This window comes from Poecilia reticulata, linkage group LG11, assembly GCF_000633615.1.
Source record: "Poecilia reticulata strain Guanapo linkage group LG11, Guppy_female_1.0+MT, whole genome shotgun sequence".
Taxonomy (NCBI): domain Eukaryota; kingdom Metazoa; phylum Chordata; class Actinopteri; order Cyprinodontiformes; family Poeciliidae; genus Poecilia; species Poecilia reticulata.
In genome coordinates, this window is record NC_024341.1 from 25,698,150 (window position 1) to 25,711,849 (window position 13,700).

At 40.3% G+C, this 13,700-nt stretch overlaps 2 protein-coding genes across 3 annotated transcripts in view; both read left to right on the forward strand.

Moving 5' to 3' along the window:
* Positions 1-898: 898 nt before the first annotated feature.
* Positions 899-12,592, forward strand: brd2a (bromodomain containing 2a). Of its 2 annotated transcripts, none has more exons than XM_008422804.2 (12): positions 899-2,945; positions 5,109-5,442; positions 5,583-5,720; positions 6,496-6,646; positions 6,733-6,926; positions 7,601-8,113; positions 8,183-8,311; positions 9,244-9,438; positions 9,869-10,128; positions 10,211-10,530; positions 10,799-10,927; positions 11,069-12,592. In XM_008422804.2, exons 1-12 carry the CDS (start codon positions 2,914-2,916, stop codon positions 11,194-11,196), a joined length of 2,523 nt encoding a protein of 840 aa, XP_008421026.1. In that variant the 5' UTR covers positions 899-2,913; the 3' UTR covers positions 11,197-12,592. The 2 variants fall into 2 exon arrangements, with proteins under 2 accessions (XP_008421026.1, XP_008421027.1); XM_008422805.2 differs by having other exon boundaries at positions 900-2,945; positions 5,139-5,442.
* Positions 11,374-13,700, forward strand: part of hsd17b8 (hydroxysteroid (17-beta) dehydrogenase 8) — a 7,535-nt gene continuing 5,208 nt past the window's right edge. Inside the window, exon 1 of the mRNA XM_008422825.1 lies at positions 11,374-11,427. Coding sequence (XP_008421047.1) covers positions 11,374-11,427 — 54 coding nt within the window. The remainder of the gene's footprint in view (positions 11,428-13,700) is intronic.

Genomic DNA, 13,700 nt, shown 5'->3' on the forward strand with positions numbered 1-13,700 from the left:
TGTATATTCACTGTTATTTTCTCAGGAACGACTCACATCACTTTTAGTATTAATGCATAAAGTGTTTTCACTTTTAGATATCCTCTGTTTCATTTTCAGAATGAGCTGYCTGGAAATAATAGAAAAACAGGCCTGAAGCCAACAGCTGTACTTTAGACAACCAACAAGGAGAAAACTAAAACGTTTTGTTTTGGTGAGGTGGAATATAAAGAAAATTTATTTCTCCCAAAAAATTAATGAAATTCATTGTTACATAAAGGCTTGAATTTAGGCAGAGATGTGACATCGAGTCAAAATCTAGAATAGCTTTAAATTCTTCTTACCACTGGGCAAAGTGGTTTTTCAATTTTTCTAATTTTTAATTTTTATTTTTCTTGCCTGGAAGAATTTTCTCCATTGCCTAGAGGAATTATTTTTGCTATATTGGGGATCTCCAACCATACTCCCAGATCAAATGACTTATTCCAAACTGATACTTCTTTTTCTTTGTTATTGTTTTTTGAAGAGTCTTTAAAAAATATCTGTCATTTGCCACTGTAAACAATTTTACAAATGAATAAAAATAATTTAAATGTAGGTCTATTAATTATTATTAATAAACAATAGATTATTTAAGATTAGTTTTTATTTCAGGAAAAAAAATCTTCATGCATTTCTGGAATAAACAACTTGAACAACAAAAATAACATCAATAAATTAGATGTGCATTTTTTATGGACTATGTAAGGAGTCTAATTAGAATATACTCAGATACATGTGTGTTTTWTTAATGTGACACAGACTGAAGGTGAATCCTAACTAAATTTAATTTAAATTTAATAATTTTTCCCTTGCAGTGTTCCTGCTCTGGGCAAACGCATGCGCAGAAGAGGAGTGGTTCACGTTGCAAAATGGACAATATTTGACAGCAGTATTTCTCTGGGATTGTTTTTTCTGACATTTTTACACGACCTAAAAATAAATTTGAAAATTGGAAGGATGGAATATTATATTTGGAGAGAACGAAACCTAAAAAATACGKAACTCACAAATAATTGTCCGTGTCACATGATCAAACCTGACTAATCAGAGCGAGCCAAGTCCAACGGAAAAGTACGTTCATTGTTTGGATGTTTTGWCAATTTTACCTTTTAAATCTGATAAAAAATACGATCGAAACGCCGCGGGATATGGATGTAGCCTTGAAGCTCTGGTGGAACAGACGGAGTGTGGATACGTTTTATCGTGGTTTTGATGAAATGCCACGTGTTCAGGTTTGATGAAGTGTGCAGATCCGAATCGTTTCATCACATGACTCCCCTCCCCCACCCAGCCCGGGGAACAGGGGAAGAAGGCGGACATGTTTGAGGGGAAATGTTGCTGGTTAAAAAGTATCCAAGTGGAAGACAAAGAAGATTATTGGAAGAAAGGTTTCGCTCTTTTTTGGGGATTTATCAGTCCACATCCGTTTTTGCTTTTATCCAGAGACTTTAAATAGACTTTTTGATTTTTTTTTCGTATATATAACTTGTCACTTCAGGGAGTACTTAGTTTTATTTGTAACCCTGACAAAGTAACAATACTAATGTGTATTACTGCATGAACTGTAAGGAATCTTTCTGTCGGTTATTTGAGTGACATTGTAGGGACTCTGTAACCTTGGTATGGGGGATGGGCGCGAATGGTTAGGTAACGTCCTGTGTGCCTTGAATTAGTTTTTATTTAATGAATCTAGGAAGATAAATATTTATTTTTTCAGTGGTAATAACCTGGTTTTGTTAGGAGTTCAAAGTTATTTTCCCGTCCTGCTTTTTCCAGTCTTAGCATGGCTGGGCACAGTAAACCTGTATTTAGATTTTAGTTTTTTTATTACTACCGACACATTAACACGTATTTAATTGATGCAATGTATTAGTTTCGATTAGTTGTTTTTGGTTTGGATGGACTGGGCTCAGTTTGAAAAATTGCTGTGTCATTCTGTGGGTTGTTGCTGCTATGACCTTGTCAGGGTAGTATTTTATTTCAATTTGATAATTTGAGTTGTTTTACCCGAGGGATATATGATAACTAGCTGAATCTGAATTTAAGAGCTAATTTGTCTTTAGTACTTAACTACTTCTAATGTATGTAAGCCACATGGAGGCCTTGTTTGATGGCATTTTTCAGTAAGCTCGTCTGGTGCGTTTGCTTTTACTGAAGACAAACTAATCTCGTGTTTATAACACTGTGGGGAAGTTTTATGTATTCTTTTTCATAGTAAAGCGTCTATCTAGTTGGGATCATTATAACATACTTTGTATTTCACTGCTCAAAGATGGCGCCCGCCTACATGTTCTAGAACAAACTGATGATTTCACGAGGGAGAGGCACTCTTCGGGCGGTACTCGTGACTGATTCGGTGAGCCAATAGGAGTGTTGGTCTTCAGACTATAAGCCCGCGTTACGACCGTTTTGACCAATCCCCGTCGTCGTTGTGAACACGTTGACGTAATATAATATGTTAAAGAACAGGGAGGCCCTGTTGCTCTCGTTTTCCGTGAGAGATTGCGTTCGTGAGCCAGTCACAGACGACGTATCGGTAGGACAGGGCGGACTGGACCAATGGTGCTGGGTAATATCCTTGAAGGACAGGGGAAACATGCGAATAGGTTGGTCCTAAACGTTGCTTGCGGATCTCCGACAACCGGTGGGTGTGGTAATTTTGACAGACATCGTGAGTAGCGAATAAGGAGTCGGTGGGCGGAGAAACACAGAGGTGGTTTATCCAATGAGGTGAATGGTTGGTCTATAAAGGCCCGGGTGTAGTCCATCTCGTCGCCATTTCAACGAAGCGGTTCGGAGGGATTTCGTCGTGGCGGGCAGCGAAGAAAACTGACGAGCCGAGACGGATCCTGCTTTTGAGTGTTTCCCAAAACAGAATCCGGATCCATCCTGATGGATATGGCTGTTAACCCGCCCCTTGACAGGTATCTATCGGTAGAACTGGCTCTSGTCTTACCATGAAAAGGATTATTTTAACAGATTTCCCCCCCTTTTTTAAATATATCTTTACTGGCTCCCCGTGTGTATTGTTAAACGCTCAGGGGTGACAGATGGACACTGGACAAAGCACCGGAATGAGTTAATTGATACCTTGAAACAATTATTTATAAATATAAAAGATACTGGAATATATACAACTTCGCCGGCGCCATCTTCGGGTCTTCGCGACCGTTGGCTGCTCTCTCCCGCATCTCAGCAGTTGGTGTTAGCATAGCTAGTAGCATTAGCAGGTTCACGGACTAAACTCGTTTTTTAGACGTGCTCGGTCAAATACAGTTATAATAGAAGAGTGAAATGTGTAACCGAATGTAGGATGTTCGATAGCAAGACCGCTGCCGAGTACGTGTTTTTATTTTTTTTGTTAGACGTATCATATAAATATCGGCTGGTTATTCCGTGGTTAAACAGTTTCACATATGCCATAACTGAAGAGCTGCTACATCCAAACAATCTGTAGGGCTTCACCGGCTTGTTGTGGTAGCCATGTGGTCAGATTGTTGTGATGGACAGTGCCGGGCTGTGCGGTTCGACCTAAAATATGCCAGCTATGTAACTTATTCAAACTATTATAACAGATAATTTTGATTGTTCACAGGAATAATTAAAATRAGTCCTGAGTCTGTGTCCTGGGGTGGTTTATGTTTCTGTCCGTTGCCAGGTTACAGAGCTCAGTGTCGCTCAGATCACCAAGTGGCGCCATATTTAGTTTACTTAAACTGTCATTTTTTTCTGTAATGGTTCCATTTTTGTTTTTAGTTCAGTTTTAAATGGGAAGTTTTTAAATACATTTTTCCAGTTATTTTTTTTTCAGTAATGTTGCTCTTGTGTAAATGATTCATTCCTTTGCTTTTTTAAAAATAAAGTACACTAACTGTCAAATGAGTTTCCAGATGTTTATTTGAGATTTTTATATTGCCTCAAATGGATAATGGTATGTTTTTGATGGCCCTTTTCTGAAGGTTAACTCTGAAATTAACGATCTGAAATTTAATGCCCTGATGTATCTTATGCCCTGGTTTTGCTTGGGGTGTAAACAAACTCTTTGTGAAGAAAATATTGATTATTTTGACTTCTATAAAGTAGTATCTCAAGACATGTACTGGTCAGGTCAAATGTTTTCCAGAAGATGACCCCAATTTGATGGAGCGTTGACTGCACAAGAAGCCACGTGCATTCAGGAGTAAAATGCAAAACGGTGTGATGCCGGTTACATTCATCAGAAAAGAGGATGACATCTGAAAATATGGTTCATGCAAAAAGATCAAGSCCGAGTTTAAAACAAAGTTCTTGACTTTGTTAATTTTTTCTTGCCTCTTTGTTTTGACAGTCGTCTCTTAGGAGAAACCGGCTTTTATTTTCAATTTTAATCTGCTAAATATATCAAATACTGCAAGTGAGATAAAATTTCCTTGCATTTTGTGAGGATTATTACCATATATGATGAAGTCATTCACTCTGAACAACAAATTAGGGTTTTGTTTCTTTAGAAAAAAGAAAGTGATCAGAAACCAAAATCAGGATGACATTGCACTTTTTTTTTTTTTTTAGAAGTGTCTGCTCTAAAAATAAAACGTTACTAAACAGGATGATAACAGAAATTCATGAAACATTGGTAGTCTATTGTTGGCATGTATTGCTGTGAAATCTTATTGTGGAACAGCAACTGCTGCAGCAGCGTGGTAATAACTCCGCCCACCCTGTTCTGAGGTTTTATTTTTTTCCCCACACAGAAGTGAGTGGGTGGAGTTAGTCAGTGYTATTGACAGGGAAGTGGGTGCAGACAGGAAGTGGTAGTCATGACTTCTCATGGTGCCGGTTGGCTGATTTAACGCTTGTATGCTCTTGTCAGAATGATGGATGGCTTCTTCATGACATGGAGACTTGGTGTTCTGTGAAGTGGGTGGTGCTATGGAGTGGTTGAAGGAGTAACCAGAACTTTTACATAATGGCATGGAGTATAAGACTATAAGGGAAAATACTTTCATGTTATTGTTTAATGTCTAAACATTGCATAACTTGACTAAAGGTTGGTTTTAAGTCTCTATTTACTTCTTGTTTCTATTTTTTCTTAATTTCATCCTCCATAGAGTTCACCGGCTCTTGCTTCCTCTTTACAGCACTCATTCTGGGGTTGACCCTGGTTTTACTGGAGTGACAATGGATCAGAGYACTGGTACAGCTGGAAAACGCATCCGGAAGCCCTCACAGCTCTACGAAGGCTTTGAGAGTCCTGGGATGCCCCCCATCAGTCAGCTGACCCCTTTGGGACCCCCCCAGCCCACAGTGAAAGACCCCAGCAGGCAGGGCAGGATGACCAACCAACTCCAGTTTCTGCAGAAAGCCGTCCTCAAGTCCCTGTGGAGGCATCACTTCGCCTGGCCGTTTCATGAACCAGTGGATGCACTCAAGCTCGGCCTGCCTGTAAGTACAACTGGGACCCTTATTTACAGTCAGTGTAGTTTAAGTAATTACTCCAGGAGTCGTTTCATTGATGTAGAAATATTTATTTATAGTTTGAAAGGTGACTGTTTGATTAAAAGCTTTCTCTGTTTCATTCCCAGGATTATCATAAGATCATAAAGAATCCGATGGACATGGGCAGCATCAAGAAGAGATTAGAGAACAATTTCTACCGCAGTGCCAGTGAGTGCATGCAGGACTTCAACACCATGTTTACAAACTGCTACATTTACAACAAGGTAAGAACGTCTGATGGGACGTTTCATGTTTAAAAAATGGATCTGTAAGAATGTGTAGCAGAAGTCTGCACGGATTAAAAATGATTAMTTGATTTTAAAATTGTGAGCCAATTTTTCAAAACCTGACCCACACGATAATTGAAAACTCTTTGGTATAGTAGCTCTGGTCTTACAGTGTGATGTTGAGCCACATGAACCGATTTTTACTCACCAACATTTAGGTAGAAAATCTTGTGAAATTTCTTGAGATTAAATTTGAGTTCAGAGTAAACRGATACGACTGACAAGGAAGAAGCACTGGTGATATTTTGTGATGAAGGTTTAACAGAAAAGAAACAATACAAAGAGTCTTTTAGTCTATTTGTGTATTTTGGATTCCCCTCCATGTTTCTGTCACCTTGCTTTCTGATTGGCTACACGTCACATTCAACAGGCTGCRTTTGTTTGTTTGCACGGTAACAAGGTCTGAATTTCTAAATTATACATACTAACACAGATTCATTAACCTTGGACTAAAATGAGTCAAGACCTTTTCATCACTCTGTCTGGAGTGAACTCTTATAGTGCAAATATATAATTAATATTATGCATCACAGGAAGTACTTTTCATAATAAAACAAATRTAAAATRAGACAAATRCAAAGAAATGCTCACTATATACCCCTTTTYTCTATTATGAATATGTTTCAAACRGTGTCAACTGGTATTGTGYAGTTTTYATGGATCATTGAAGTATTTTTAATTGAATTAAGGTTTGTTTYCATCTTTTTTACAGCCAACAGATGACATTGTGCTGATGGCCCAGTCTCTGGAGAAAGCCTTCCTGCAGAAAGTGGCCCAGATGCCCCAAGAGGAGATAGAACTGTCCTCTCCACCTCCACGCAGCAAATCTGCAAAATCATCCAAAAAAGCCAGAAACAATCCAGGTGAGGATGGAAACTGCAGTTAAAACATTCAGGCTTCATGAATCTGAGGGACCGGATGAAGTTTAATAACTTCCTGTATCTTCCAGTTCCAGGCGGAGTGACGACAGCCCATCAAGTTCCAGCCGTCTCCCAGTCTGCGTATTCTCCTCCCACTCCAGAAACRCCTGACTCCATCCTGTCCACCCCCCCACAGACTATCTTATCCAAGAGCATTAGCTTCCCCTCTGAGCACAGCATCCCCTCCATCACCAGCATGCCCCCCACACAGCCCACTGCAAAGGTAACGCCAGCTGCATCTTTGGCTGCATTTCTACAAGAAATGTGCACAAATCTTTGTCTATATTCTGCTAATGTCTAAATAACACCATTTTGTAATTGCTGTGTTTCCATTAAGTAAGAAATGAAATTAAAATCACACATAAGCTTGTTGACACGATAAGTCATTAAAAATCATGACAGGAGATATAAGCGTTTTATTCAGGTGATGGGGCCCCTTACACTTGGGAGCGGCTACGTTTGCCCCATTCTGCAGAAATTGTAGTTGCTGATTTTGCAGAATAGTTACAGATTCAATACATTGGAACAACACATAACTTTTTATGAACTGTGCGAAGCTGTGAGAGCTCTGGAGGGGCCAGCTGCACACTGTCCAAAAGAGACAAACCACCGTCTTCCTACAACTTCCTGTCATATTTTTTGTCCTTTTTGCCGGCAGGGACATCCAGCTGTTGATCATGTGACTCTTGTAATGTAAAAACAGTGTTTTGATGAGGTTGAGTGGATAAACGTTTGTTTTTTTCAAAGTTGGAGTGTTTCCATTAAGCAAATTTATTTACGTATTTTCAATTTGCTAATTTTTTGCGGTTCATGGAAACACGACCACTGTGTGTTTACACCACAAAGCTCAGGGGCGGAGCTCTGACCCAAACTGTCGCCATCTTCTCTCCGCCACAGAAAAAAGGTGTGAAGAGGAAAGCGGACACGACCACTCCGACCACGATGGCCATGCCCATCATGAGCACCATGGGCGTCAGCGGGATCGGCCTGGGGATGGGCGGCGGCCTGGACTCGCCGCTGACCCTCACCTCTYTGGGCATGGAGCACGGCGGCGGCCTGGGYATGACCCCAGGCCTGGGWCTGGGYCAGGGCATGGTGATGAGCATGGACATGGCTCACGGGGGGATGATGATGGGGAACAAAGGAACAGCGGCGAGCAGGAGAGGCGTGAGCGGCCGGCCCATCAAGCCTCCCAAGAAGGACTTACCGGACTCCATCCTGCCGACGCCGGTGCGCCGCAGCAAGCTGACGCCGCAGCTGCGCTACTGCAGCAACGTCCTGAAGGAGCTGCTGTCCAAGAAGCACGCCGCGTACGCCTGGCCGTTCTACAAGCCCGTCGACGCCATGTCACTGGGTCTCCATGACTACCACGACATCATCAAGCAGCCCATGGACCTGAGCACCATCAAGGTACGGCTGTTCCCCCCACAGCCGACTGGGTTTCTATCAGACAGGATCTGAACCTGTTTGTTTCTGCAGAGGAAGATGGACAGCAGGGAGTACAGAGACGCCCAGCTGTTCTCCGCCGACGTGCGACTCATGTTCTCCAACTGCTACAAGTACAACCCGCCAGACCACGACGTGGTCGCCATGGCCAGAAAACTGCAGGTGACACCACTCAGTCTGTTTGCTTTAGATATGGATRAAACAAAGTTCAACATATAAGAGCAGTAAAAAAAAGTGCTGWTGCACAACGACACGTTGAAAACAAAAGACATTATGTCATGTAGATCTGATAAAAATCATATAAGAGATAAAATAATAAAAACTATTGCAGACTTCGRTGAGATAAAGGAATTACTAAACAGAAAGACCTACTGTGTTTTATGTAAATCACTGATTGTTCCATATCTGACATGTTGTGAGGGACGTTGGCTGTAAATGTATTGATTAGATTTTTCAGTTATTAGCAAACGTTGATCACAAAAACTCAATATTTATACAGTTAAGCTTATTGAAACGTAATGAATTTATTAGTACAATATTTTACAATTTATGTACAAAGTGCATATTTTTGTTACCAAATTACATACAAAACAAATTTGTAAAATGAGAAAGCAAATAAAAAGATAGTTTCAGAACAGCAAAAATATAAAGATGCATTTCAATTAAAGGTCAGTTTATGAACAAAATTATTAAACTTTCTGCATTTAAAAGAAATCCGAAAATCATTATGATGAAATTATAAGACGTTAAATAAACAGATTTTTTTTCTTTTATTTATGTGAATTTGAAATATGTCTCATAGTTTCCTGAGTTGAATAACTAGTTTTCTCTTGATGCTCAGAGGAGGCAGATAGGATGAGTTTATACTTCTTTCTGCTATTCATACATTTTTTTTAGTTGTTGCATAAAACTTCATATTTATTGAGTAAATGAAATAAAAATGAAATGTAAATAAATAAAACATCTGCTTTTGCCTCAGGTAGATCTGTTTTGAAAAGTCGTAACTTCCCTCTAACATGACTGAGCTGGCAGCTAAAAATGTGTTTTTTTTCTCATTAAAATATTGACTAACTGGTTTTTATCCCGTCTTCCAGGACGTGTTTGAGTTCTGCTTCGCTAAGATGCCCGACGAGGCTCCAGCTCCTCCCACATCCTCGTCTTCCTCCACCTCCTCCTCGTCTTCCTCGTCTGAGAGCGAGTTCAGCAGCGACAGCGAGGAGAGCGACAGCAGCCTGAGCTCCGACTCCGAGGAGGAACGGGCCAACCGGCTGGCCGAGCTGCAGGAGCAGGTTGGTTCTGGTCCAGAAGGTTCTGCTCCGTCTGTACAACCATAACAAAACCTAAGAAGGAGACGGATGGGGACGTTGTCATACAAATGTTAAATTAAACTTAGTTAATTATGGATTTGATGCATCWGCTCCTTCCATCTACTTTACATTAACGTATTTATGTAACTTAGAGTGAGATCCTAGCAGCATTTATTAAATAACTTTTAGTTCTGGCTGGAGATCAATGCTTTTCATGCTCTGATAAAACTGCAAGGCTGAGACCATGACTCTGCTTCTGATTCTAGGATGTTTTTAAATGTTCATATCTTATGTTTWATGTGAATAAAGTTGTTTTTTAATGTCATGACGTCTTAAATTTGRGTAAAACCCTTTCACTGAGTAAGTAAAATCCGTTCCTGGCCCTGATGTTGAATTATTTTGTGTTTTCCAGCTGAAGGCTGTACATGAGCAGCTCACCGCTCTGTCTCAAGGTCCCATCGTCAAACCCAAGAAGAAGAAGGAAAAGAAGGACAAGAAAAAGAAGAAGAAAGTAGAGAAACATCGGAGGGTGGAAGAGGAGATGGTCTCTGTGAAACCGCCCAAAACCCCCAAGATGTCCAAGTCTTCAAAGACGACAAAGAGCAACAAAGGCATCAGCTGTCCTGTCATACCAGCGAAGAAGACTCAGARCAAGAAAAACAACAAGAGCAAGTGAGTACTGCCCCCTGGTGGACKAAGTTTWAACTGAATGCTGTATTGTTACAAACCTCCGTCTGTCCTTCTGCTCAATCAGATCCAAAAAGACCAACATGATGTTCAGCGTGTCCCAGCCGATGCACGACCCTCTGGTCAGCCATTTTGACTCTGATGAGGAGGAGGACACGGTTCCCATGTCGTACGACGAGAAGCGCCAGCTGAGCCTGGACATCAACAAGCTGCCGGGCGAGAAGCTGGGCCGCGTCGTTTACATCATCCAGTCCAGAGAGCCGTCGCTGAGGGACACCAACCCCGAGGAGATCGAGATCGACTTCGAGACGCTGAAGCCGTCGACGCTCAGGGAGCTGGAGCGATACGTCATGACGTGTCTGAGGAAGAAACCTCGCAAGCCGTACGGTGAGCGGAAACACGGACAGTTTGATCTGGCTGCGAATCCTAAGCACTTGAATTTCTCACAACACATTTAAAGATAAAAGTTTTTAATCTTAAATGCAAAATATATATATATATATATTACAGTTAAGTCTTAGTTACGGTTCTGAATGTTTGTTCAGCAAAAGGCCTGTTTTARAATCGTTGTACTCCAGCAAACGATTAATCGATTACTAAATTAGTTGATTAATGGTTTCAGCCGTAATGTTTCTAATATTTCTCGTCTTTGCAGCGAGTAAAAAGAACAGCGCTGGAAAGACGCGGGAGGAGCTGGCGATGGAGAAGCAGATGGAGCTGGAGAGACGACTGATGGACGTCAGCGGTCAGCTCAACTCCGGGAAGAAACCGTCTAARACCAAAAGTAAGTTAAACTTTGTTCATTGTTTTGTCTCTGGATATAAGGTTTCTGAAAACTCTGCCTCCATGTCGCCTGCCCTTATGTGAAACGGATGATTTCATTTATGAGATTGTTCTCTGTTAACTTTGATATTTTTTCCTCCAGATGATAAACCTGCGTCAGACGTTCACGCTCAGCCGTCTCGCCTCAGCGCCAGCAGCTCCTCCTCAGACTCCTCTTCATCCTCCTCCTCTTCCTCATCCTCTGACACAAGCGAGTCGGATTCCGGTTGAATCCGAGTCGCTCRGACTGTTTCCAAACCAAAAGGGTCCGGTGACGGCGCCCTGGTGTGCTCCTCCCCTCCGAGCGGCCTGACGGAGGACGGGTCGAGGCCGGCCCACCGGGTCCGGACAGAGACGGGCTGTCCCTGCGCTCGGCTCCGTCCGGCAGCCCTGAACATTTCCCGGCAGATGAATGTGAGCGGAGGAGAGCGACTGGAGCGTCTGCTGGCTCCRGGCGGAGCGGCAGGACGCTCCATCTCCTGCTGATGAAGATTGATGCATACGTTGGAGGGATTAGGGTGCTACAGCCAGAATACCTGCATTTTCTGGATTTTTTTTCCCTTCTTGCCATGCTCCATGTCTTTATGCTGTATAGAGAACATGTACAGATGTATAAATATCTATTTTCTTTTATAAAGAAGCCTTTTATGGAGCTTATTTATTCCCTCTTTCTGGGAAAAGATTAAACTGGCGTGAACAGAGCTGTGTGTTTAGATTTGTTTGTTTTTTTTTTGAGCGATAAGAGGGGAGTTGAGTTATTGTATGAATGTATGATGTGTGTGTGTTTGCATGTGTGTGTTTGTGAGATCTGGCACCACAAGTGCATCCTGGTGAAGTTCCTCATAGTTTAGAAGCAGACGCAGAAGCACCTTGGYTCAGTAGGAAACATCCTGCATGCAACAGAGGAGCTGACGGCCTCRCTGCGCCTCCGTCAGCCGGTCGCTGTACAGAAACAAAACATGTCATAGTTTCAATATTTCTGTTCCCATGCCGACCGTTTGTTTTCTCCATGTATTACAAGTTCTCTGTAAACATGTTGGTTTTCTATTCTTCGTGACCAATCTGCTAATAAATTGTGAGGACGTGTCTTGTCGACTCGCCTGTGCCCAAATAACTTCTGGATCCTTTTCATTTCTTCATTTTAGTTACAGATTTAATCTGAGCTCTTACAGGTTTGTTGGTAGAATCTCTAAAATATCTTTTGTCTTGCAGCTGAATCTTGTTTACTTTGATAAAATCAGTTACTGGAATCAGGAGGTATTGATGTAAAGATGCATTGTTTATGCTGACCGTTCCACAGAGCTTTTTATAATGCAGAGCATTTTGGTTTTCTGTTTGGTTTCAGATTGAAATAGTGTCTAAGTTATTTAGAAGAATTATGGGTATTACTGAAAGGGTTTAGTCTACTGAAATATGCACATTCAGAGTAATAAAGGTGTACATATTTTACAGAATCAAAACCTTGGAGTGGTTTTCCTTTATGGTCTGATTTTATTTGCTACTGTTTGGCTCCAGTTGTGAGATTTAAAACTACATGTCGGTCTTGCTCTGAAGTTTGTCAGAAATCTTAATGCCTCTGCTTGTTTYTTCTGAACATTTGTACATAAATAAACACGTCATCATTTCACTGTTTGGGTCATYCTGTCTTATTTACCTACTTAAGGTTAAAAATATTTCATTTTGTCTTAGTACTTTATTTGAAAATTCGTTTCACCTGTATTTTTAATGAATACACTGAATGTTAGAAACTGAACTCTTACGCAATTAGTTTGACGCCATCTAGTGGATACATTTTGTCGTTACACTTAAAACTTCAACGTGTCCTGATTCACATTATTCGGTACATTTTTGGATGTTTTTAGTTGGGACAAAAATTAACACAGAAAATATTTTATTTTGAACAAACAAAAGGTAAATATAGAAAAAAAATCTAACTATTATGCCAATTGACATGCAATTTTACATAATTTGCTCGAAAACGAGGAAGTAGAAACTGATGATTTCCGGCCTGCAAACATTTAAATCTTCTCAAACCAGATAAACTCTTAAATTATTGCATTGAATGACACTTAAACCTCACATTCTCATCATTTGTTTACATATTTTTAATATCAGCAGTAGAATTGTTGGTCTTTGAGACACCCATCATATGCAACATATTTCCCAATAAGAAGATGGTTTATATTTGTACTTTGTTTAAGCTCGTCATTTAAAATCCATTCCATRAATCTACACACACTGATACACAGAAAGTCTTTATGGTTTTTCTGACACATAGTCTTTTTATTTGAGATTCAATATTCAATAGTTTGAAACTTGTCTAATATTAAAAATAGGACGTTTTGTTGGATTTTTAAAATATTGTACAGTTGAAATGTRAAATTTTTCAGAAAAAATACAATTTCACCGCTTCTTCGTGGTCACRTAGAGGAATTGCAGCGTTTTCAGATCTGGAGTCTAAAATGATGATAGAAAAAAATCAACCGAAACTGATAGTTAGTTTAAACATTTCTAGGCCGGTCACAGAAAATAAAATAAAAATATATAAAATACTAGWCAGCAAAGAAATAACAGAGGATAACAACAAATACTACATTATAGCGATCATTTTCTAGAGTTAGTGTGATCTCTGCTAACAAACAAATAAATAAAAAAATATTATTACTATATTTTAATTGGATGTATATGTCTTCATATACTTTCATAGCCGTGAAAGTTAACTATAACGTGATTTT